This window comes from Erigeron canadensis, chromosome 5, assembly GCF_010389155.1.
Source record: "Erigeron canadensis isolate Cc75 chromosome 5, C_canadensis_v1, whole genome shotgun sequence".
Lineage (NCBI taxonomy): Eukaryota > Viridiplantae > Streptophyta > Magnoliopsida > Asterales > Asteraceae > Erigeron > Erigeron canadensis.
The window spans coordinates 32,645,485-32,670,514 of record NC_057765.1 but is presented as its reverse complement, the minus strand read 5'-3'; the positions used below and the strand labels follow the sequence as shown (position 1 = coordinate 32,670,514).

Below are 25,030 nucleotides of genomic sequence, written 5' to 3'. Positions count from 1 at the left end.
GGTGATTGTCTCGCGAAGGAAAAAACCTAGAAATTTTAGACCCTAAAATGCTAAAAAAAAAGTTGTACTTACACATGTGTAAGTTAGTTACACATGTGTAACTCTCGCCGGAGATGGTCTCCGTCACCGGAGGATCATGGTGGTGGTCGGAGATGATCATGGTGGTGGTGGTGGTGGTCGGAGATGGAAGGAAAAAGGAAGAAAAAAGAGGAAATACCTTGTACTTTTTTAAACCCTTGTACTAAAAATAACTTTCCTCTATCTATCTATCTATCTCTCTATCTATCTATCTATCTATCTATCTATCTATATATATATATATATGCTTTGCTATATACTCGTATCTTTTGACAATCTTCTTGTCCGATAATTTAAATGAGAATTCAAGAATCAAATATATTATTAAATCTGGTTAACATATATGTCAAGTCATGGTAGTTATTCGTACTAAAAAGCTCCCGCGCGCCGTGTCAAGTCTAGAAGCCAACGAGCAAGACCATCCAATTAATTATTAATCATCTTTTGATTCTTGCAAATGAAATGAGACTCTATATTATCTATTTATTTTTTGTTTGTGACACAATTTGAATTTATGTATAAAAATAAATTAAGGTGTGGAGTCAGTGGAGCTACAAGGAGAAAACAAGAACCAGATGGTGGTGATTGGCGACGGGGTGGATGCCGCGGCTTTGACTAGCTCGGTTAGGAAGAAGGTCAAGCATGCCTCACTCGAAACAGTTCAACAGTTGTAACTTTTTTCTAAGGATTAATTTATAATTAGTTTGATGATGATCCAAACTCCATCTTCAGCAGCTAATTAATTACTTCTAATAATTTACAAGTGTATTGTATTAATATAAACTCATATACAGTTTACTTCAAAATCTTATGTTGTGATTTGTGCTTTCTTAGTTTTATCAAAACAAAAAAGCCTAATTAATTAATGCATGCTTAATTCTAAATTTCATATGTTATCCTTTTTCTCATTTGTTCTTGTCACATTTTCAATTCGCTCATGTACACGTACAACACATGTCATGCATGAAGCAAACAATAAGAGAGGATCCAATTTGAGACCTATATATATGAATTGATCGATCACAATGAAAATGTTATAAGTACTCACGACTTAATTAATTAAACTTATGCCACATGCTCTTGCAGGTACTATGTCTATACTTTAATAGACTTGTACCCCACGTTGAGCCTCAATTGTCAATTTATAAACCGTTGAAAAGTTCATAACAGTTGACTCATTACAAAGTCAAACATATATTGGGGAAAATTCTCTATACAAGTTGATATATATGTGCCTATCAAAATTCATAATAAAATTAAAGAGCCTAAAATAATTTATAAAAAAAATTAAGCAGAAGTTTAGTTTCCATTAGAAAATAAATTACATAACTCTAATTAATAACATTTGAAAAAGGAGAATATAATATCTAAATGTGATAATATAAAATTTTCTAGTTAAATAACCAAATTAAAACAAAAATAGATAAAAGAATAAAAAATAAAAAAAATTGTTGCCTTAGGACGGTTTATAAGTTGGAGGTTTTTCTTCCTATTAGGTATTAGAGGTGAGCGAGCTCTTTAACGTGTACCCAGTTGAAACAACGTATGTTAGACCCCTGCTGCGGGTAATTCATACCTTTCAAAAAACTTTTAACCTGATGCTCCTTTATAATTTGTTCACAAGTATATTGCATTCTTCTAAATAGAAATTAAGTTCTTTTAAAAATGTTTATCCATATCCAAATTAAAAACCTATACACAAATATGGCTTAATTTACACAATTAAAATGTTATAAATCTACCTAAATGTATATACTTATTTTCAACAACACATAAACTCACAACTAGGCCACAAAAATATAACTCTATTAATACATAACTAGTCAAATTAGGGGTGTGTTGTGTTTTTAAAATAAATTTTACGTTTTTAAAATCGATTCTGCATTTCTTTTTGAAAAAACGTATATGTACATGCTTCTCTAATACTGTGTTTTCGTAACAAATAATCATTTTTTCGTCCAAATATTATTTTAGATTATTTATGTTTTATAAACGTAATAATCAAATAATTAATCCAAAACGTAATCCCAAACACTTTGATCGATCTTATTAGTTATATTAATAATTAAAAATTAATAACATAACAACATTTAAATAAGAAATCCTTTCTAAACCAAAATTTTTGGAGGAAAAAGTCTACCTACTAACAAAAAAGTTCAAACATATCACATTCCCAACCATATATATTGAAACCCAATATTGATGTCGTCGTTAATTTGTTTACTATACATTCATATTTATACAGTTTATATTAAACTCGGAGAATACTCAAAAAACCGTGTGAATTACGAGTTATTACTTAGTAGTAGTAATAGTATATGTCTATGGTGGAGCCACAAGATACACATATATAGTTAAGTTACCACATATATATAGCGATCAAATAAAAGACCTTAGGACTTAAGTAAAGCTTGTATATATATATATAATTCTTATTGAAGCTTTGCACCTATATATCCATATATACATTGAGTTATATATCCCCAAGTACTACTGTTATAATAATGAAGGTGCGTACTTGAATTCCGATAGGCAAACTAGCTAATGTGTTTTTTTTTGCTATCTTTATAATCAAGTTAGTATTTTTTTTATATTACGATGCAACTAACGACACATATAGTATAGTAGTAGGTGTGCTTATTATTATTGACATGAATTATATATCATGTTTTAATTAATTTGCAGCGAAAGATTGTGATAAAGATACAAACCGAGTGCGAGAAATGTAGGAAAAAGGCTATGATGGTAGCTGCCCAAACATCAGGTACGTACGTACGTACTCTAGCTAGAGATATATATATGTCAAAAATCCAATCAACTATCATTATTATTTGTTTAATTAATTAGGTTGAGTGTGTGTCGAATAGTATAGTACGTGTGTTAAGTTTTATCATCGATCTAACTAATTAATTAGCTTGAATAATACATATATATATATATATATTGTAATGTGAAGGTGTGAATTCAGTAGAAATGCAAGGGGAAAGCAAGAACCAGATGGTGGTGATCGGTGAAGGGATAGATGTAGCCGCATTGGCAAAGTCAGTCCGAAAGAAGATCAAGAACGCGTCCCTTGAAATTGTTCAACAATTGTAGAAAAAGACATACTAGCTAGGGAACTAATTATAACTATTATAACAAATCTCATTAGATTCACTTTACGGACTTATGAGATTTTGGTTTCTGTTTTTTCTCTTTACTAGTGTTTGTTATATATTTTTATGGTAAATAAATTAATACTACAAACGGCGTGAGATATTTTTCATATTTCAAGTTTTGGATATATTCTACAAAACTGCCCTTAAATTACAAGTTTCTCATACAACGACTAAACATTTGTTAACCTTAATAAAATTTCGAAGAAATCACAACAGCAAAAGGACAACCCTTAATTGGTTTGTTAAACTTGATTATTAATTAAAAGAGCACTTGTGTTTCCATTTACTCAATTAGATATTAAAACGTGACCAAACTCTTTTTTTTTTTGCGTGTGTTTCTATGAGTAGTAATTAACTTAACAAATACCAGGCATAGGGCTAGTTAGAACATAATTGTGCTCATTAGTGTTCGATAAGTATATCAATTAACAAACACAAATGAAGTCAATGATCCATAATCAGCATGGTGAGGCGCGCACTACGTACTCAAGTTTTACCTATATATGCAGGCGGATATTCAAATATTGGCTTGGCTTCCGGGGGGGTTTTCAATTTCCTGGAATTAGTGCAACTGAGTTTGGGCTCCGTACAAGCTATGTGGAACCATTCGATCATCCCGGTCAAAGTTTTGAAATTTGTAGGCCACGTTAGAAAATCAAATACAAACTAACTGATAACATAATGATATGATGCAAATTCAATATCTATAAAAATAGTTTAAAGAAGAAACTTTTGAAGGTTATAAATGAATATAAACAAACTTTTAAAAACATAAATAAATGAGCAAAACTATGTTTATATTCTCAAATTTAACTAGAAAATAAGGATGATGATCATTTGAAAACTAAAATTATTTATGAAAACTAGAAAATTGGCCAAAACACACTGTGATCTGAATTTAACACAATGTGTTTTTAATTTTTTTTAGAAAACACATTGTGTTAAGTTCATATCACAGCGTGTTTGAACAATTTTTTGATTTTCACACGTTATAAAAAACACACTGTGATTTTAAACTTAACACAATGTGTTTTTAGATTACATAATAAAAATATATTGTGTTTTTAGAAAACACAATTAAAACACATTGTATTAGCTTTAGATCACAGTGTGTTTTGGCTAATTTTTTAGTTTTCACGAAAATTTTAGTTTTCAAATGAGCATTTCACTAGAAAATAAACATTTTATTGTTTCATGTTCATTCCGCTTATAACATTCAGCTAATAATTTGGTTCGCAAAACTTTCTATACTTTATGGTATTGTAAACTAAGTTTCATTTCATATCTTATTTGCTTGGCATAATAAAATTCAAAATTCATTTCATGATATGTTTAGCTCACAGATATAGAGAATTAAAACCTTTCAAATTCCATCATACGAAAAAATTCAAAATTCTTTTACAAATTGGATGGAAAATTTGAAATCCTAATGAAATGCAAAATTTGATAAAACAACTATTTGATAATTATTATTAAAGTATAAATCTTGTCATAGCTATTTTATTTTAAGTTTTAAAAATTGGGTTTTTCTGACATTTATGAATTAAGCATTAAATAAAATGTACTAAAGTTTTTCAAAATTATAAGTAAGAAAATCAAATAATCATTACTTAAGTTTGTATTTTAGAAATTTGCGTAGTTATATATATATTGATGAAAAATCTTTTCATTATTATTATTAAAGTTAAGACTTAAAAAGTTAAAAATATAGTGATCCAAATAGTTATAAGTATGGGCCAAAAGCCAATGTATAGCCTTAAATGTGTGAATGGGCCTAAACACACGTACACGCACTCAAGGCCGAAATACCAGATATTACTTTAAGTTTTAACGAACATGAGTGGATAGCACGTAGTTATCGACGTGGCAAATTCTAAGCGTCGTTTCGTCACACAATCTCTTTGATCATCATTTTTATTTTCATTTTTACTCGAAATATTTGCAGTCAAGAACAAAGAATAATGGATACAATATCATTCCAACCAAATATCATTCACACGTCAATATGTTACAAAAACATTTCAAGAATAAATAACACATCAAATAATACATATCACATTATTCACAACAGAAAAGGGAGTAAAATACGAGCAGTCGAACAAGTTTCTGCTGTTATTTCTGACCCAGTTGCGCCCGAATTGACATGGCAAATTGTCGTTGGTTCGACGGGTAGGTATTTCAATTCGTAAAAGGATGACTTATTTTTGTTATACGTAGCATACTTTTCTTTTGCTTATGTTCACTAGTTGTAAGAGCATTGTTTGAGAGTTGTAGGAGGGGAAAAAAATAAATTGCTTGGTTGTATAGACGATCTTATATATGCACTACATTTGATGACATGATGTTGTATCACGTGAGTCATTCAGGTTTTACTCGTAGGACAGAAGGTTGAATTTTAAGTTTGTTCTTAATTTGTAAGGTTTTTCTTGTAATGCTCGGATCTCAAGGGTAAAATTTGTTATGGTTCCATATTTGTGTGAATATATGTAGGAGCCGATTTGAACCGAAAAGAACTCATGATCTATTTTTCAGGGCATATTCTTTAGTTAATTGAGCGAGTTATAAGCTAAAAACGTGTCTAAGCTTTATAAATATATTGCGTAAGTATTTGTATATATGTAAAACTTTCAATCGATAAAAATGTTATTTCGCAAGTTAGCTTTAGGCGTTCAAAATGGTTGCGAGGCCCGTGGGCCTACACATCGGACTACACAAGCCAGTATAATGTAAACTTGGATGCGCATATATTACTAATTACTCCGTATTATGAATAATTACTATGGGGAAAGTATGGGTAGAAAGAGTAGTACTTATGTTAGGGTGTACTGTTCGATTGAAGACTTAATATGTACATTTAATAAATTTCAGAGGCAAAATTGATTATTTCTTTTCAAAATTTTGTAGTATCTATCACTTCCCCAATTACTATATATAATCACTCTTTGCTAATATCGTATGTGTGGTTGTATAACTGCAGCTGGAGTTATACCTTTTGTTGTTGCAGGGATAGAATTTAGTAAGCGAATTGTGAGTCTTTCATTCTTAACTATTTTTCCCTTTCAAAATATTATAAAAATAATAAAATACTACTAGTATATGTGTCAGTGCAATGTGGCGGGATCAACCACTTTGTGGTCAAATAAAATGATGGTGGGTGTGACTTACGGGTTTTCTTTAATTTATTGCTCAGAAAGGCAATTCAAAACACCTCTAAAGCATTATGAAGTTAATATTTTACAGGTTGCTCAAAAAAAATGTGTTGAGTGTGGAGGTTCAGGGCTTGTTTTGATCGAAAAGGAGTATATACGTTGCCCCAATTGTGGTAATAATAAAACAAGATTGATTATCTATATTTTTCTTTTTGACAAAACAGATAATGTGATGATTTTTTGTTTTAGAATTCTTGACAAATTGAAAAAATGTGATTTTTTTTGCAGGTGGGTTTCTGCCATGGCAATCCTGGAAAAGATTCTTTTCTGGTTAAACCACAGCATATATACCATGGATAGACTAGATTTTAAGTTCAAGTTCATACATTATGTTAATCCGATACAATATGTGACAAGGATATTTACTATCAGTTGTATATATAAAGTATTTTTGATTCATTTTTCATACAATAACTATCTCTTTTGTGTCGTCGAGAATGTAGTTGTGTAGACGTCAATGCATCACTTCTACTTATTCTTGGCCTTTTACATGTGGCCTTTTACTCTCACAAGTCCTCACCTTTTCTCTCAACAACCTATTTATAAGATACACAAGCTTGTTCTCCAACTTAACCACAGTTTATAATTTGGAAACACAGCAATATATATACATATAACTATTTTAGGTGATTTGAACCAAATACCATCACTAGCTACGAATCAAAAAGTGTATACAATTTACATTTGCAACGACTATGGAACAGAGTTGTTATAGATAGTATTTTTAGTTATGTATAATTGTTTAGTATTTTCAAGAGCAGATAAATAACTAGGCTTAGAATTATCATACAATTAAAATTGTTAGATGTACCTGCAATTCAAAATAATAACAAAACAAGGTAGTACAGCATCCGGGTTTTTTACAAACAATTCGTTCGGTTTTTCTCCTTCAATAGAATCATAGTCACCTTCATAGCTACTATCAATCATATCAAGCAATCTTCCAATTATTACCCGGCAAACCATGATAGCCATTTTCCCATTTACCATCTCTACATTTAGATTAGCGTCAGAATTAGCATTGATAAGATCTTGACAATTTGTGGTTAACCATATCCCCGGTTTCTTCTTTGCGGTATTCTTGAAACCTGATTTAAGTAAGCTGCAAATGTTGCAGTTCGAGTCTCTACATAGCTTGGATGTTGCAAATTGCTTGCAACATGTGAGTTTTGTGCCATAGAACATTAAGTGTTCGTTACCATCCACATTGTTTCTCGGATGCTTGTTATAACACTCGTCTCTATTCTTGACGTCCTCTCTGAATTTCTCAAAATTTTCTAGAGTTTCCCTTGAATTATTCAGCTTAATGACTTGTTTTATGTTTATGGAACATCTTGTAGTGTCTGTTGTCGCTTTGAAGATCATCTCGATGACATTTCTCGACGGGTCCCCAATCTCTAGTACTGTTTTGCCTAACACATAACCATCAGAAATTATAAATTGTACCATTTGTGTTGTACCAATTTATGGTAAAATGAAAACGAGTATAAAAAAGTTGTTAATCCGTGGCAAAAGATATTTGGCCACTAATTTTTGGGTGATGACTAAAATTTTGTCACTAACTAGTTAAATTTGGTAACTATCACGGTTAGAGACCAAATTTTAAGTGGTCATGTTTGATTGGTACCGTCACAACTTTTATTCAAATAAGGTTAGTTTTTTGTCACTAATTTTGTTCAATGACTAGATGAAGTGACATTTTTTTTTATGGTGATTAAATAAGGTTACTACTTATTAGTGAGATGTCACAAAAGAAAATGACCAATAAATAACTTTTTCTTACAGTGAAGGGGTCGTAACAAAGTACACTGACTTTAAAGACCATTACAAATTCGGTTGCAGCCTAAAATGTAGTCAAATATCGGTTACTTCATCAATTATCATCTTTAGCACATTTAAACAATTTCAGTTATTAGTACGCAACGAAAGAACTACAATTATGTGACATGAGTGCCAATTTAATTAAAAAGGCTTACCGGGAAACCAGTTTCTTGTATGGTGCCAAGTGAGTTCTGCTTCGTCTATCGAATGTCTTCTTTGGGTGCGGATTTTATGTATGATGGGTCCTTCCTCCACATGAATCACATCTTTTTCCTTGCCTTTACAATACACATTTCCTCTTAAGAAACCACACAACGCATCGATCATTGTTGTAGCCGACCTATATGATAGAAATTAGTACACAAGTAGGCTATATATCCGAGTATTTGGTACTGCAGGTTCGATCGGGTTTGGTTGGAAGTACATGAGTTAACGTGGCTAGCTGCATTGCTTTTAGATGAGACAAAGAAATAACAATAATGGCAATGTTTTTGTGTGGATATATGAAACACATACTGATATTGAAAGGGAATATTGAGGTCGCGTCGTACAATTGATAAAATAGGAAGCTTGTCTTTTTTAGCACTACTATTGTTGTATAGCATACCAACCCACCTAGTTTTACACAAAATTTATTTCTGCAAGAAATAAGGATATGGAATTACCGAAACAAAAATATACAGTTTGTTAGCAACGACTTTGGAATTAAGCCGATTCCAAAGATTTGGTTTGAAATTATACCAAATAATTGAACCGTAGTTTTTACACGAAATAAAAGTCTCTATCAAATGGGCTAATCTTACATTTGATGTATATATATGAAGAGGCAATATTACTTATACACATTTTAAATTTGTTAAAGGATGTTTTGATTCGACGACTTTGTCTTTTTATAAACTCATTTTAAATTTCAAAAGAAGAACGGTTATTTTTAAGAAAACCTTATTTTCAAAGATTTCGGGTGTGGGTATTCATTTGCATTCGGTGACAAATTCATCATCTTGCTACAACAAATCGTGTTTATAGTATTGTAATTAACTTGTAGAGTATAAAATAGTATATTCATAATAAAATGCAAGTCGACGGCTCAAAAGAAAACATAAATCATGAAAAAACTGTTGATATTTATGGGTCCCTCCTCAATTTGGAGATGAGCATGGTGTTCACTTGGAAGTATAGTAAAAGACAATAACCATTAAAATTTATGTTTTTCCATGAATTATTACTAGTATCACTACTTACATGTTCAACAAAATTAAAAATAAAATAAAATAAAAAATGTATGAACAATGTCGTTAAATGTGGGCGAGCATCAAAACCATAAACATAGCATTTAATTCATACAAAGAGTAATGAACCCGATTTTGAGGTTGGACGGAATGACAATTAATTAGGGACGCATATAATGTGGCGCATTCATCTACTTTTTCTTCTTTGACTTTAAATGTCAACTTCAAAATCTACACATTTGGTCTTTTCACTTTATTTGAACCTTTTTACTTCTTTTTTGGGTCGTTTTCCTTCACACAACACAAGTGAACCTGTATTCACATAAATTGTAATTAAGTATAGAAAATTCATATAAACAATGTAAAAAAGTACGAAAATGACTCAAATATTGCATATAAAATATGCATATGTATAATATATACTCGTATATGACTAATTATGAGTGGGTTCATTATCAAAATTTTCAATGGTTACAGATAAATGAGGGGTGTCAAGTACAAATTGACTTGGAATTTACTCTAAATTACAATATAAAAAATGGAAGAAAAAAAATTGTTATCCTCTCAAGTGTACATTTAGTAGACATTCTTGATCACAATCTATCTAGATGACATTTCTTGATGGGTCATCCATATTTAGTACTGTTTTGCCTCACTCGTCAATGTAAGACATCTAAGCATATGTAGTAATAGCATGATACATGTATTATCACTTTTTTTTTCCTGTAAAAGGTGAATTAATGTATAGATAAATAGTTAGCTTATAGGCCTTAGCAACCAAATATAACTTTTTTCGAGTATGAGACTGATAGTTTTCAATAACACCTCTTCGTTCCTCTTTTTTCTTTTTCTTTTTTTGTGTGTGTGTAAACTACGAGTATATCATACTCCTTTCATGCCGTATACGATATACAATAGTAGCATAAAAAAAGTTAATTGATCACCAAGTCTAGCCTCATATAGTCATATCTGACCCTTTTTTTTTGACACAATACAGCATAGAGGCCCATCCTCGGACCATGCGTCATACCAAAACGATGTTGACTTCACAGTACCCAATATACATCTGATGCGAGGTTTAACCAGCTTTCAAGCCACATCTGCACTCCTCTGTTTATATTCTTCTAGCTTGGCACCATAGAAAACCTTCAAGGACTCTCTCAATCTCTTTTGTATCAGTCTTAGAAATTAAGAACACCAAGTCCCAAAACACTTGCATAGAAGCAATTACTGATGATATTAACTACTTGAGCCTACCATCATAGCAAAGCACCTTATTCCTCCATATTAACCTCTCTTTACTTCATTTGCCAACACTTTACAGTCCTTTAAGCCAAGTTTTTTTGTAAGCATGTTAACCATGTTACTTTTTATAAAAAGATATATATATATAAGTAAAAATAACCATAAGTCCATAATTGGTGATTTCAACCAAGTTTAATTGTAGATTAACTATCTAACACGCTTGGATGCCACAGCTAGGGTTCGAGCCACTAACCAACTAACACGTTGTTCTAAAACAACATTAACTATCTAGAATTGCTTAATTTTTTTTGATGCGACCTACTTCATATTCCTTCAATATTAGGGAATAGTGAGTACGGACAATTAGTATCAGCGATGCCAATATTTCTCCAAATCCATGGGTCAGCCGTGATGATGCATGTGGCATTATTTTTGTACGTAATTCAAAGCAATTAATGATATTGATGGGGAACTTTTTGAGATCATATACTGCAAAATTGTCTTTCTGGTATACCTTAAGGAATTAGCAGTGCCAGAACCACCTCTCTCCAAGGATATAGACTGCAAAATTGTCTTTCTTCATAAATTTTACTAATGACTTCGTATACGGTATACTGTTTAGTTTTCTTGGGTTGTAGTAATATACATGCTTTCCCTCTTGTAAACATATTGCATTTACATTATTTTTTCATTACATATTCTGGGATAACATGAATAAATGTCCTGCTGTTAATAGTTTAATACTGAATGTGAAATCATTTGGGTTCTTCGGATCCTAGATGAGTTTGGTATTAAAAGACACACCCCTGTTATGTAAATACACACGTTGTTTATTTCTTCCAAAACCTCTACAAGTTTCATACACAAAAATTGTTAGCAGAAATATCTGCAGTTCAAAGTTATAATAAAGCAAGGTAAAACTGCACATGGATTTTTTACAAACAATTGGTTTGAGTTTACTCCTCCGATAGAGTCAAAGTCACCTTCGTAGTTACTATTCAGCAAATCAATAACTCTTCCAGTAATTACGCGACAAACTATGACAGCCATTTTTACATTCATCGTCTCAGCATTCGCATCTGCATTAGCATTGATAAAATCTTGGCAACTTGTTGTCAACCACATTCCTGTTTTCTTCTTTGCAGTGTAAAAACCTGATTTTATTATGTTGCAGATGCTGCAATCGGAGTCTTTACAAATCTTGGATGTTCTGAAACGCTTGCAATAGGTAAATTTTGTACCGTAGAACAGTAACTGCTCGTTTCCATCCACCATGTTTCTTGGATTCTTGAAACAATGCTCATAATTATTAGCTTTGTTTTTGACACACTCTCTGAAACTTTCAAATCTTTCTAGAGTTTCCCTTGAGTTATTCAGCTTAAGGACTTGCTCTATGTTGATAGAACTTCTTGTGGTGTCTGTTGCTGTCGCTCTGAAGATCCTCTCGATGACATCCCTTGACGGGTCCCCGATCTCTAGTACTGTTATGCATGAAATGATTACTGTTAGAAACTTGAGCATATGTAGTGGCATGATATATACTTGCATTATCCTTTGAAGTAAGGCAAATTAAAGCCATGTTAGGCAGCTAAAAAAGCAATGTTTGTAATATATCATTTGACCCGAAATATAACCAAAAGCGGCCCAAAGTTTAGTTGAAAGGGTGACCAAGGGTGGAGCGTTAAAGGGGGCCGGTAGACCATTTTTTTCACTCACTAGTGTAGTTTTATACGTAATTTGTTTGAAAACTATTTTTCATAGTATTATTACTGAATCTTGCAACTTTCGCCCCCTCCCCCAAATTTTTTTTTTTTGTTAATGCTATCTCTGGGTCCCGTAACTTGCGCCCCCATCTCAATCTCCGTCGTGGTCGTCACGAGTATTAGATGATTAAAACTCAATGTGTGATTCTCATTAAAACTATGAGAATTGGGAAATATATATTCACATTAGGGGGGCTTCTAGGGCTTATGTTACATATGGGCTAAGTCTACTATACCACATTTTTACATAACAACAATAATTAATAATACAAGAATACATGTACACTAACAACGAGTAATGTCACATCTAACAGAAATATAAAACCTCAGAATATCACATACTAATTACCTTTTAATTGCATTTCACTTTTCATGTACTCCAGAATGTCATACTTACAAAAGACACTTGCGTTTCTAATAATGAGCGATCCAAAATCAACCGCATCTCTAGTACTTTTAGGGGTAAAGTTATCATTTGATAAACTCAAAGAATAAACTTTAATCCTCCTATATTTAACTTTTACTTATTGTAATTAACAATGTATTTTAAATTGGCTTGGACATACCAACTTTAACTTCTTGTAATAATGGACATCTATCTAAATTGGCTTGGACGATGCCAATGCGCTTTGGGTTAGTGATCCATAGAAGAGGTGGAGCTAGACTTTGACTCCTTGGACGTCACAGGTTCAAATCCCGGCATTGACATTTAATTAATAACTTGGAAAAGCTAATTAACTACTAGCAACTAACATTTGTCGTTACGAAGAAAGAAAATGGCTAGGACAAAAGGAGTATGTGATAAAATTCAATTTACTTTTTTTTTTTTTTTTAAGAAAGCTTACCGTAAAACCATTTTCTAGAGTGGTGTTGCCTGAGTTCTTCATCATCATCTTCCAAGCTCCTTCGCCGAGTACGAATTCTATACATGATGGGTCTTTCCTCATTATGAATCACATCCGTCCTTCTTCCTTTACAATTCCCTTTGCCTATTAACAAATTGGTACACAATGCATGCATTTCTTTAATTTGCAACCTGCAATAATAATTCAAAAATAACCCGTGCACGAGTACTTAAACCCGAATGATGTTTATATATAGATGGACCATGGCCAACAAGCTGGCTAGTAATGGCAAGATGATGAGTCGATCTATGGGGTTTGGGTGGTGGTGCATGACCTTACGTGGCTACATAAATATTGTTTCAAGAAGAGACTAATGATATGATAGTATGATAGCAAGGTTTTTTTTGTATTTAGTAACAGCATTAAATGATATATTCAATGTTTATTTTTATGATTTTTTATCTCCATTGAGAAATTTGCCTTTGGGGAAACAGTGTCACTACTACCTCTACACAAATAAGGATAGCATCATGGTCCATTTACAGTACACGTTTTTTTTCTTCTAATGGTATGTTGGACGACAAGACAAATACAAATAATGATATATTGGACAAACATAAATAATGATAAACTGGACAAAAAGAATAACTAGAAGATAACTTAGTATATTGTCGTTTATTTCACTTAATAATAATTATTTCAGATACTGAATCTTTCTTTTCATTTTATGTAATTCTATTAAACAAAAGTTTAGTTAGAGATATGAATACGGATGGCCTAAATTTATCTAACTTTTATTTCTAATTTATATCTTAATTAAAACCAAGCTAGCTAGTTAACTAACAACAAGTTTCTCTCATAAGAACTGGACAATAATATTGACAAAGGTAATGATATTAGAATCTTAAAAGTTATAAAAAAAATTTACGTGTTTAGTTGACGGGATTTAATAGAATTACCAATCTACTCATATATAATAATCCTGTTTGGTTTGTAAATATGTCATGAAATCCACAGATGTTTCCCTGTTACAAATTACGAGTATATAAGACGGCATGTCCATTACACAAACTACACATAATTTTATGAAACACAACTACGAATAACTTGAGACAAGTAACATCAGGGTCCTGTTATCTAACTATAAATCCATTAAAACATGCAATGAATTCATGAAACGGATTAAATACAGATTATTGAGTTTATTAAGTTGGCAACACAACCCAGAACCCATATTACTGAGATTAAAAGGTGACAGGATTATTGAAATAGAATAAAGTAGTCGTAATACTTTGCTACGTACTTACCTTTACATATGTCCTCACACTTAATATATAAGTAGTTAAGCCCCAAAAAGACGGATAAAGATCCTCTAAATTTGTTTTCAACTTCACCTATAAAGTTGAGAACATCTTGACCTTTAGATTAAAATCAAAGGTCAAGATTCAAATATGGTTTTTAAATATTGACCTTTTATTTTAATCCAATGGTACAAATGTCAACTTTACATATGAAATTGAGTTTTAACTTTAGAGGATCTTTATGCCAAAAAGACACCATCACATGCCAGCTGCATCAATGATCTATCAGAACCTATCTTGAAGAAAGAAAGGAAAAAAAAACATCAAACTCAAACATATTTAATTTATTGAATTCATAGGAACTGTTAATTTGATGGAAATTATTGAATTCCGATTCCATTGATTCTTCAAACTAGGGAATGGAATGGAATTTGTATTCCAATTTCAATGATTTCTTAGGAATCTCATAAACCAAACAGGGCTGTGACTAATCAATCATACAAAGCATCCCTTTACATGGACTTGTGCTTTCAGGTAAAAAGAATGTATGCCCAACAAAAGTAATTCCAACGAGAACCGCTTGAACCAAGATTTCAAGTTCTACCCACTCAAGTAAAACTCATAAGTTGCAAATAAGTAGTCATGGATAAATCTTACAGTGTGACAATACATACAGAGACTCCCTAAATTCCGATACAAAACATACATATGCGTTCATACTTTATTCAATACAAGTCTTTGTTTACAGTCACAGTCCTGGCCTAGATACGAAATTCACATACACTAACAAAACCTTTAAAACACTCCATTTAGATAAGTATACCCCATTACACTCCCCTCCATTACAATCTAAGTTACAACATCTCACTTCTTTCGTCACAATTTGTTGCCCAACTTCTACATTCTACACTTTTTAGCCCAATTGTGACAAAAATACGGTACACCTAATCTGCAGCTAATAGTAAGGCAACAGAACAAAAGACTTATGAGCTGGTGCCACACCTGTTGACCGGTTTTGACCAACTTGAGGTAAAGTCATAATTCCAAGACCCTTTTGACCCAGTTGCCACATGAAAACAGCAGCGTTGTCTTTATTTCATTCTTTTCATACATGTTCTATGGCCCCATGAGTATTCTTCCAAGATTTTGTGGGTATGGATTAGAAGAATGGTTAAGTGTATTAGTATCAATGTTACAGCCTTCAACCTCATTTTCTCGAGGCCCATAAACATCGTTCCAGTGAACAACCTTTCTGAAATTTGAATTTGAAACATGTACTTGACTGTGGAGAGCATTAGATGCTTGTGGTTGATCTGGGATTTTACTACCAACTACAAGATCAAGACAGATTGGATCATTTTCCTCTAATCTAGTTCGTTGATTTCCCAATGCATTAAAATCGTGGCTATTATTTTTCACCACCGGTACATCATGATTATGTTTTCCCTCATATGCAGTTATGACTGCCTTTGGATCGTGGGATGCCCTCTCTACATGTTTTCTTACTGTACATCCAGCACTTGTGCATTTGTAATAACTCCTGCATATTGAGTCAATAAGTTATTAAAGTTATTTAGTTACGTCTCCTGGTCCATGCACATAAACTGAGGTGACAATTTCATGCCATATAACTATAAAATGGTTGATTTAGGTTGTGTTTTATTTTAAATGGTGTCAATTGTCAAATAGGTCATATCAAAAGTTAAGCTAAAAGAGGAGCAGGTTCAATGGGTCAAAAGGTAGTCGTGCATGTATATTAGAACACACACACGTATATGGCTTTCTCAGTGGAATAGTATTTTTTTTGTGATTTTAAGGGACAGCAAAAAGGTTCACAGATCACCCCTCCCAGCCTATTTTTATTTTGGCACATACTAATAAATGACATGTTTCAACCCAAACATATTTAACCAATCCCTTTTCAAACTGCATCAACAAATGACTTATTCCAACCAGACCTACTTTGACCTGGTACCCAAACTGCTAAACTTGCCACTCCGCACACCAAGCAGCTATCGGCTTTGTAGTTATTTCTTTAGAGTTGCATACAAACAAGATCACTCAACTAAATGATAACTGGAACAATGATTCATGGCAGATGCAAATAGCATTTACTGGTTCTTACTTGACCATGAAATGTATACATACCTAGGATTAGGATTGCCTCGGACAACTTTCTGGCCATATTTACGCCAACGATATCCATCATCCAGTATATCAACCTCGCTGGTAGTTTGGACGACTACACGTGGTTCACGGATAGGCTTGACCACTGGAGTTACATCAAGGGTACCAAAATCTGTACGCCTGATCATAATTAAAAGTCACTAAATATTACCATTTTAGTGCAACTAATATTATCAAAAAATGCAGACTTCCATTCAGCTTTCTCACCTCTTTTTAGAGTATGGGTCATCATCATCATCAACCTCGTCCATGCTGTCTTGATTCACTTGTCTCGGAGATTGCAAAGGGGTGCCACCGGCCTCTAAGTTAGCATTCTGGCCGTTATTTGCAGAGAGGCCTTTAAGAAATAAAGAATAAACCAAACAGAGATTAAAAGCCAATAGTAATATATCCAGAAGGACCAGAACTATATGAATCACTAATGGAAGGTAGAGGTAGCAAGATGGTGGTGTCTTACATGTTAAAACATGTTTTGCTTGGAATGGGTTTAGAAAGGCAAATATTAACACATCACATAAATACATAATATAATATATGCATTTGTCCTTATAGGACTTGAACCTACAACTTCTTGGATGGTGGGGCAGACTGGGTTGGGGTATGTTGCCCACGGTCCTTTTATATATAATTATATATATAAAAAAAAACTATTATAATTGCTGTGCTACTTATGATTGCCAAAACAATATTGAATATTACAATAACCTAAAATTCGAATAAATCATTTAGGAACTTGTGTGCATTAGAAATGGGGATAGACTTTGGGTAACCTTTCAACCCCTTGGACCCATTTGATCTGTCACTTTTTAGCTAAAGTAGTTTTATTTGACCCAATTGATATTTCTATACAAACAAATCAGCTCAGTCATACGAAAAAGGGTCGAAACTGAAACCTATAATGCAAAGGAAGAGCATGAAAAGTTACTCCCTTTTCTATTAAAAAAGATTAATTACCTGCTTGATAAGTTGCGTATTGAACTTTTTCAGGATTTTCTTCCTGTATCGACGACATAAGAGCCCCAGCACTAAATCGGCGGCTAGGTTGAGGTTTGGGATGGTCATGTGAGCCCTTATACACAATTTCTGTAATCTGTCCGGTATATGAGCGTTCAAAAATCTTTTTCACTTCACAATTGGGATGTGTACACTTGTAATAGCTTCTTGGATGTTCACTTCCTTTCACAACTTTCTGCCCATATTTTCGCCAGTTATATCCATCATCTGATGACCTGTCAACTTGGATTGCAGGCCCAAGATCCTTAGACTTCCCCGGTCCATTCGTTTCCTCATGAGACATGTATGCTTGTGCAGCAAGACTTTGTTCTTTTGGTGATACCATTTCCCAGTTGGCTGCTGATGATGAACGAGGCTCGTTTTGATTTTGATTATGATAATGACTACTTGGTTCACCTCGTTGAAGGTTAGAACCTGCAGATACCTTTCAAATGACCAATATAATCACTAATCAGTAGCAGTGGAATGAAACTTTCACACACATGATAAGTCTATGTTGTTCGCACTTCCTTCTTTCCTGTTTCATATATTCTTTGTTTACTGGAATTTGAGGGCATTTATTTTAAAACGCTCCCCGACTCAGAGAAGTAAACACGGGTGCGAGCATGCAATAGGTCAAAGCTAACACGGTATATGTATATACAATGAGGAGTGGATGTGTCGTTGCAAACTGAAAGAAAAAAAGGAAAGAAAAAAAGGAAGGAAAAGAAAAAGATTTCACATGACTTGTTTAAGAAGAATCGGGTCAATTTCTGTGAAGTGAAGACATGGTCACATGATCAGCGATGATCATTTAAGTAACTCATTCATCACACTTAATTACTTACCAAGTACCTCTGACAATCCGCAAAGTGATTATTCTACTTTGTCAATTTTATACAAAATTACCATTCAGTTCTTCATTCTCAGGCCATGAGGTGTTAACAGAGATAAAGTTCAACACTGATGGCTACTCTTTTACTCCTATGGCTACAGGCACACAAGTACAACACTACCCAATCCCACCAGGGGAGGGGTATGAGGAAGGCGAGATATTGACATGCACACAAGTCTTATAGGGATTTCCATTGACATAATTAAGCTTTAGCAACCCCAAGGATATTGGGATAGAATCTATTGTGCTAGAACTCATAGCAAAGATAACGAAACTTCATCCAAGTAAAATGAAGACAAATATAGTAAGAATAAGCTCAAGACCCAAAAACATATCTTTAGATGATGTCTCGAAAACTATAGTATTCAATCAAACAATATACTACGGTAGGTTCGCGAACAAACAGATACTTTGATAGAACATCAAAAGGTAATAACCCCTGCCAGGAAGAAGAAAAAGTAGTTCAGTATCTGATTAGGTCCATACCTGAAATCCTGCAGAAGAAATTTGTGGAATTGACGTAGTTTGAGGGTGTGGTCTGAACTCAAAGAACCCAGAGTTATTATCATCAACGGTCTTTCTAGAAGAAGAAGAATTTGTTTCTAAAGAGAATGCAGCAGTGGCCATTGACCTTTGCATCAGTGTAGAATTAAAGAAAGAACCCGTTGTTGGTGATGGCTCAGCCTACAAGATTAAAAAAGAGAACTTTATAGATCGTCGTCAATACGCTTCATATTTATTTATTAAATACCATTACCCCTTATTCGGTGGCAATCTATTCGCACAAGCTGAAAACATGATTCCCTATTTCATAGTCTCAACTTTCACAGAAAAAGAAGGGTACACAACTCACTACAGTCTTGATTCCATTACTCTAGAAATTACCCTAAACAAACAAGAGTACAAGACACAATAAAAGAAAGATCGCAAAGCGCACCCAAGAAAAAAGAATATTCATTCAGCTTTGCAAAGAAACAACACCGAAAGCAGCGTATCATATACGACAAATGCATCCAAAATATAATATATCAAAACACAGCTCATCGATATTAAAATCGACGTACATCAAAAAACACAGTTGCATAAAGAAAAAATTGATGGGAAACAACATCATTGTAAGCATCAGAATACAACAACGGTCCCAAATGACCACACAAAACAAGCATAGAAATTGTAATATATTCTCCTAATGAGCACTTAAAAAAAGAATCCAAGATCCAGCCATCATTCATTTAACTCAACAAACAAAAAACAAGAATATATTAAAAACTAAACTCACTTTACAAAAAGCTAAATTTCCATACATAATGAACCTAATCTATAATTCTAAACAACACATCATATCATCATCACATCAATAAATACTTAACCAAAATTCTCCACTAAAATCTACTCTCACGCCAACGTCATCATTTCACTCGCCTTCTACTAACCACAAATTCTCCGCCAATCCCAACCGGCTCATGTCGGACCGCCTTACAGGTCAATCAAACTCACCTAGCCGTCCAGCTCAGATGGTGGTCCAACCAACTGATCCACTTACACTGATACTTCTACAGTAAGAACTAACTTTCCTCATAAAATACTTTCCGGATAACCTCGTCTCCTGAACCAACTACACTACTCACTCTAAGCTACCTCAAAAACCTAATTGCTGACGTGGTAACATTTAATTTATTTCTTCTAAATCATCTACCAAAATATTAAATCAAAAATCAGACATTCAAATTAATCAAAGTTACATAAAATCCAAACAATCAAAATAAATATAATTATAAATATAATAGAGATATATACATATATAAACTATATCTATCTATAAAAAAAATGAAATGAAAATACCTTAATGTTAGTTAATAAAACAGGAGATTCAAGGAAGGAGCTAGGGCTAAGGCCAGGAGGTATAGTGATACAGGTGGACCTAGAAATAGGTAATTTAGCCGGAGACATGAGCTTATATTTAGCACCACCGCCGGCGGAGACGGCGGCGGCGGAGGTTGTGGCGGATCTGATACCGGCATTGGAAGTGGAGTGGGAATGAGAGTGAGAAGAATGTTGTTGGTGGTGATGGTCATCCATGGTTGAATATAATAATAATATTGTGATCCAGTTTTTTTTTTTTTTTTTCCTTCTCTTTCTTTCAGGAGGTAAATAGTGAGAAGAAAAAGGGAAGGTTGGGGATGTAAAGAAAAGAGAGGGTAGTTTGGTCAAATTAGTAAAGGGGTAGAGTGTTGACTTTGTGGGAAATAGGTTGTCTCTTTTCTTCGAGCAAATTTCAACTTAGATATTTTCATTTATTGAATAATGATAAACATAACTCGATATTATGTTTAGGATCGGGAACTAACTTTATATGAATTGTCATAATGTATATTGAGTTTTAATCTTATGCATTGTATGTAATAAATCTTAAAATTTTATGCGTTATATGTATCCGACCTATCAAAAATTTACAAGTGACTGCTTATATAGTTGTCATGTATAGCCGGATACATACAATGCACGGGAATTTGAATATTTATTACATACAATGCACATGATTGAAATTTCATATGTACTATGACAATTCATGTAAAGTTACTACATTTTAAAATTTAAAGTACTAATCTCTTATGTTTAATATGTTATTACGAAATATATTTATGCAAGTTTTTACGAAGAATAGCACTCCAAGATGTCAATTAGCAAAAATGTTGAGCTCCATTTATTTATTAATTATTTGACATAGCCATAGATAGGGTTTGAACTATTTAGAGGCTCAAACAAATTCGAGTTTGATGATTAATTAGTCATTAACAAAATATGTTAAGTAATTTTTCTAGCTCAAGTTGCTTCAAGCATGAGTGTTCTAAACTCAGGGGCGACACTACACTTAGCAAAGGGGTAGCCCGTGATACAGCTTCACTCAATCCACGTAGTGCAATTTTTTCCGAAATACGTTGATTTTTTTTTATTGATGTCATGGGTCAACAAACTTTGGGATATCAGTTTATATGGATAACTCTAAAATTTTGAATGATTTATATAGCAGCAACCTTATGGAGATGTATTTTAATAACTTAACGAGAAACAAAAACCTAACAAAATTGCTAAAACTCTTATAAAATTCTAAAAATAGCGAAAAATCGTTAAAAAATGCTTAAAAGTCGTAACAATTTAATAATTAACATTACTTTGCATGAATATGATGTCAATACTAAAATTTTATGTCACAGATTACTCAAAATCCTAGTTCCACCACTGTCTAAACTATACTCTTCTCTCGCTCCCCTGACATATGTGGTAGGTCTACCAACTCAAACTTGAGAATATATTTTTATTCATTACATAGATGATGAAGATGGCTCAATGAATACCACCTATGAATCAACTATATCTTATATTATTTTATAGATATAGATATAATAAAAATTAAGATATATCTATATCTAATTGTCTATATTGTACTATGTTATAAAGTAAATATATTGCATTTAACATTTTAAGTTTCAAACTAAACTATATCACTAAATATTGTATTATGTTATAAAGTAAATATATTGTATTTAACATTATAAAGTAAATCTATATCAATAACTAAACTACTCCGCCGCCACACCAACGCACCGCCACCACCACTAATCTCTGTCGTCACCACCACCGCTCGCCACCACCACCCGTCACTGTTACCACCACCGCGGCCGTCATTACATCACTACCACCTCCACCACCGCCACAACACGTGAAACCGTTCTATTATATATATAAAATACATATGGCAATAAAATACTGTTCTGAGTATTTAAACAAGGGAGGTGATAGATATAGTCACAACAACTTCTGATGCATATATTCTGCTAAAGATGTATATCATGGTAAATTACTCAAAATTTATGATAAGTTTATTGCATCTATTTAAATAACTATTGAATAAATTCTATGTATTACATGCATCTTCATGGCTGAATTTCGCTAAGTTAAATTGACTTTCTAACTGGTTCGATATTTCTTATGAAAGCCTAAATAATGTTAAAGATCGAACTAATAATTATATATATGGGAGCAATTACTTGAACTGATTACGGATTTTATAATAGAGGTTTACAATATATATAATTGACATTATACGTTGATTTGCATGTCTTTATCATCATTTTTTATACACTAGCTAGTAACCATTAGTCCTTTGACTCTTAATGTAAAGATCATCTATATATCCCTTCCTCTTGTTGAAGCTAGTAACCTTTTTTAGATATGTGAATTTACGTTTCTGTCTTTGAAATGCTAACTCATTAATTATTCACGGTCTATCCTTATATATATCTCAATTCAAAATTAACCCACAACTATACTATTATCGATAGTTACAAAATCTGAAGTCCTAAAAATTATATTCGCTACAGTTCTACAACGTACGGGTATCATAATATAGTAATTCAGTATTTGTCACATATTTTGTGTTAAATTGTGTCATTAACTCATTATCATGGATTTCGACACTTAATTTGTAATCGTTGACTTTTGGTATAACATGATTTATGACTTTTGAGACAAGTATCCTTGTTTGATTGGTGAATGGTGATCTTTTCCATCGTGTACGTTATTTCATTATGACGTTTAGGACTTTAGGGATAGTATATATTTTTTTTTCCAAGAGAAGAAAAAGGTTTTTAACTCTTGCAAAAATCGAATGAATCTTTGAATTTGAGATAAAAGGAAGTAATGTGCAATTGTGTATTGGTAAAGTTGTGTAGATCGAACAAATTAAAGAAAGTCACTTTTTATATGAACGCTCATAACAAACTTATGCTATATTTGGCATTAAAATTAAAGTAAAAGAATATTCCTTTGGCAATCTAGAAAGAATTTTGTATATAACTTGTTTAGTACGTTATTTTATTTTTCATTGGTTGAAATAACAAGAACCACAAATCAAGTAAATTTTTTCTGTTTCGATTATCCGATCGAGGATGGTAGGCCATTTTTTTGACTTAGATGATCCTCTACTATCTAGGCCAAGCTAAGTTTTCTGTTGCTACAAATTAACATCATTGAAATATGTATTTATTTGTAGAATCTAAGTCCAAGTATAATACAGTAGTAGTATTTACTTGACTGCAGTAATTTTGTAGTGCTATCTAACCATTAATCAATGCATGTGTGAATCTTGTGAAATATGACAGTGACTGACATTTTTTACTTGCAGGAAGGAAAGAAAAGGCATTTGGTAGATCCATAAAGTCACATATCAATGTAGACAATAGCATGTATCCAGTAGGAATTGAAGATGAGATATATTAAGTAACAAATATCTCTGTCTTTCCTTTCAATTTCAACCACAGTAATAAAGTGGTCCATTTTTCTGTTGGCTGGTGGTGTGATGAGATGATTGAAAGGGTAGGGGACTTTTTTTTAGAGTGAAAAATGTTTTTGTACTAATCATTTAATTTTGTCATGACAAGACAAATTTAATGTAACGTGCCATTGCATCTACCAATTAGTAGCAATGAAACCTTTACTTGGGTAATTTGAAGTTGGAATACAATATACCTTGGGGTTTTTTGGCATGGTAGTTCGTAAATATTTATTAAATAGCGTCATAACCGGCCGTTGATCGTAGATAACAGATTGTATTTTGGGAAAAGTGAGTTAATTTTGTCAATTATACTTTAACTATGTAATCTGATGGGGAAGAAACGGAATGGATATAGACTTAAACTCAAGGCATGAACTTCAACAATTTAACATTAGACTAGTGGAAAAATAAAAAAAAGTTAGACAATGCACCATAAATCTTACCAAATATAATCTAAAAAAAAATTGAAACACAAGGTTGAAACTTAAGGTTAAAACAAACATGAAAACATAGTAAAAAGTTGGCGGTCAAATATTTGATTCCATTCCGTTGTTTATAAATTGTCACACCGAATTTCCCCTTGGAAAAGTATATATTTGGAAGTTTGAGATGTAACAAATTTATCCATACTTAAAAAGGTAAAGTACATACTTAAATATAATTAGTGTCAATTAGCGCCGCAGTGGGTCAGCTGCCCCTTTTAATTTTAGTACGAGTATGGTATCCCCGCAATGCGGCGATGGTGGTGGGGAAGGCGGTATAGCGGTGTCGGTGATGGTACTATTGGTAGTGGTGGCGGTGTCAAATGGTATAGGTTGATGTAATTGTGATATTGGAAATTTTTAGAAGATAAAGACTTAAAGTGTTAATTATTAAAATAAAGATTTAAAGTGTAAATTATACGGAGTAATTCATTAAGGGCTAAACATAAAAAGTCAAGGGCAATTCTAGTAATTCAAAGGTAAAATTAC

The 25,030-nt window shown here is 32.7% G+C and overlaps 5 protein-coding genes across 6 annotated transcripts; 2 read left to right on the top strand and 3 right to left on the bottom strand.

Annotated features, from left to right (window-relative positions):
• Positions 1 to 2,490: 2,490 nt before the first annotated feature.
• On the top strand, positions 2,491 to 3,332 carry LOC122599319 (heavy metal-associated isoprenylated plant protein 47-like). Its single transcript, XM_043771817.1, has 3 exons — positions 2,491 to 2,588; positions 2,764 to 2,842; positions 3,035 to 3,332. The coding sequence occupies exons 1-3, from the start codon at positions 2,583 to 2,585 to the stop codon at positions 3,172 to 3,174; spliced, it is 225 nt and encodes a 74-aa protein (XP_043627752.1). The 5' UTR covers positions 2,491 to 2,582; the 3' UTR covers positions 3,175 to 3,332.
• A 1,821-nt stretch (positions 3,333 to 5,153) lies between these two features.
• Positions 5,154 to 6,844, top strand: LOC122599317. The gene is made up of 5 exons (XM_043771816.1): positions 5,154 to 5,405; positions 6,214 to 6,263; positions 6,342 to 6,386; positions 6,477 to 6,558; positions 6,674 to 6,844. The coding sequence occupies exons 1-5, from the start codon at positions 5,198 to 5,200 to the stop codon at positions 6,718 to 6,720; spliced, it is 432 nt and encodes a 143-aa protein (XP_043627751.1). The 5' UTR covers positions 5,154 to 5,197; the 3' UTR covers positions 6,721 to 6,844.
• A 363-nt stretch (positions 6,845 to 7,207) lies between these two features.
• Positions 7,208 to 8,682, bottom strand: LOC122599315. Its single transcript, XM_043771814.1, has 2 exons — positions 8,422 to 8,682; positions 7,208 to 7,857 (listed from the first exon to the last, which is right to left on the bottom strand). The coding sequence occupies exons 1-2, from the start codon at positions 8,591 to 8,593 to the stop codon at positions 7,247 to 7,249; spliced, it is 783 nt and encodes a 260-aa protein (XP_043627749.1). The 5' UTR covers positions 8,594 to 8,682; the 3' UTR covers positions 7,208 to 7,246.
• A 2,867-nt stretch (positions 8,683 to 11,549) lies between these two features.
• Positions 11,550 to 13,801, bottom strand: LOC122599314. The gene is made up of 2 exons (XM_043771813.1): positions 13,349 to 13,801; positions 11,550 to 12,221 (listed from the first exon to the last, which is right to left on the bottom strand). Exons 1-2 carry the CDS (start codon positions 13,521 to 13,523, stop codon positions 11,614 to 11,616), a joined length of 783 nt encoding a protein of 260 aa, XP_043627748.1. The 5' UTR covers positions 13,524 to 13,801; the 3' UTR covers positions 11,550 to 11,613.
• A 1,474-nt stretch (positions 13,802 to 15,275) lies between these two features.
• On the bottom strand, positions 15,276 to 20,863 carry LOC122599313 (probable WRKY transcription factor 20). 2 transcript variants are annotated; one of them, XM_043771811.1, is made up of 6 exons: positions 20,567 to 20,863; positions 19,211 to 19,408; positions 17,791 to 18,274; positions 17,044 to 17,173; positions 16,798 to 16,956; positions 15,276 to 16,189 (listed from the first exon to the last, which is right to left on the bottom strand). In XM_043771811.1, the coding sequence occupies exons 1-6, from the start codon at positions 20,801 to 20,803 to the stop codon at positions 15,766 to 15,768; spliced, it is 1,632 nt and encodes a 543-aa protein (XP_043627746.1). In that variant the 5' UTR covers positions 20,804 to 20,863; the 3' UTR covers positions 15,276 to 15,765. The 2 variants fall into 2 exon arrangements, with proteins under 2 accessions (XP_043627746.1, XP_043627747.1); XM_043771812.1 differs by lacking the exon at positions 20,567 to 20,863 and adding an exon at positions 19,482 to 19,499.
• Between the last annotated feature and the right edge of the window lie 4,167 nt (positions 20,864 to 25,030).

What these genes read in the sequence shown, in the direction of transcription:
- LOC122599317 (XM_043771816.1), top strand. Translation starts at nt 5,198, where the DNA reads ATGGATACAATATCATTCCAACCAAATATCATTCACACGTCAATATGT. An exon ending in TAGAATTTAGTAAGCGAATT is followed by an intron (nt 6,264 to 6,341) that starts GTGAGTCTTTCA and finishes TATATGTGTCAG; the next exon opens with TGCAATGTGGCGGGATCAAC. An exon ending in TGTGGTCAAATAAAATGATG is followed by an intron (nt 6,387 to 6,476) that starts GTGGGTGTGACT and finishes AATATTTTACAG; the next exon opens with GTTGCTCAAAAAAAATGTGT.
- LOC122599319 (XM_043771817.1), top strand. An exon ending in GGTAGCTGCCCAAACATCAG is followed by an intron (nt 2,843 to 3,034) that starts GTACGTACGTAC and finishes TGTAATGTGAAG; the next exon opens with GTGTGAATTCAGTAGAAATG.
- LOC122599313 (XM_043771811.1), bottom strand. Translation starts at nt 20,803, where the DNA reads ATGGATGACCATCACCACCAACAACATTCTTCTCACTCTCATTCCCAC. An exon ending in TTTTATTAACTAACATTAAG is followed by an intron (nt 19,409 to 20,566) that starts GTATTTTCATTT and finishes TTAATCTTGTAG; the next exon opens with GCTGAGCCATCACCAACAAC. An exon ending in TTTCTTCTGCAGGATTTCAG is followed by an intron (nt 18,275 to 19,210) that starts GTATGGACCTAA and finishes GTCATTTGAAAG; the next exon opens with GTATCTGCAGGTTCTAACCT.
- LOC122599314 (XM_043771813.1), bottom strand. Translation starts at nt 13,523, where the DNA reads ATGCATGCATTGTGTACCAATTTGTTAATAGGCAAAGGGAATTGTAAA. An exon ending in CTCTAGAAAATGGTTTTACG is followed by an intron (nt 12,222 to 13,348) that starts GTAAGCTTTCTT and finishes CATGCATAACAG; the next exon opens with TACTAGAGATCGGGGACCCG.
- LOC122599315 (XM_043771814.1), bottom strand. Translation starts at nt 8,593, where the DNA reads ATGATCGATGCGTTGTGTGGTTTCTTAAGAGGAAATGTGTATTGTAAA. An exon ending in TACAAGAAACTGGTTTCCCG is followed by an intron (nt 7,858 to 8,421) that starts GTAAGCCTTTTT and finishes GTTATGTGTTAG; the next exon opens with GCAAAACAGTACTAGAGATT.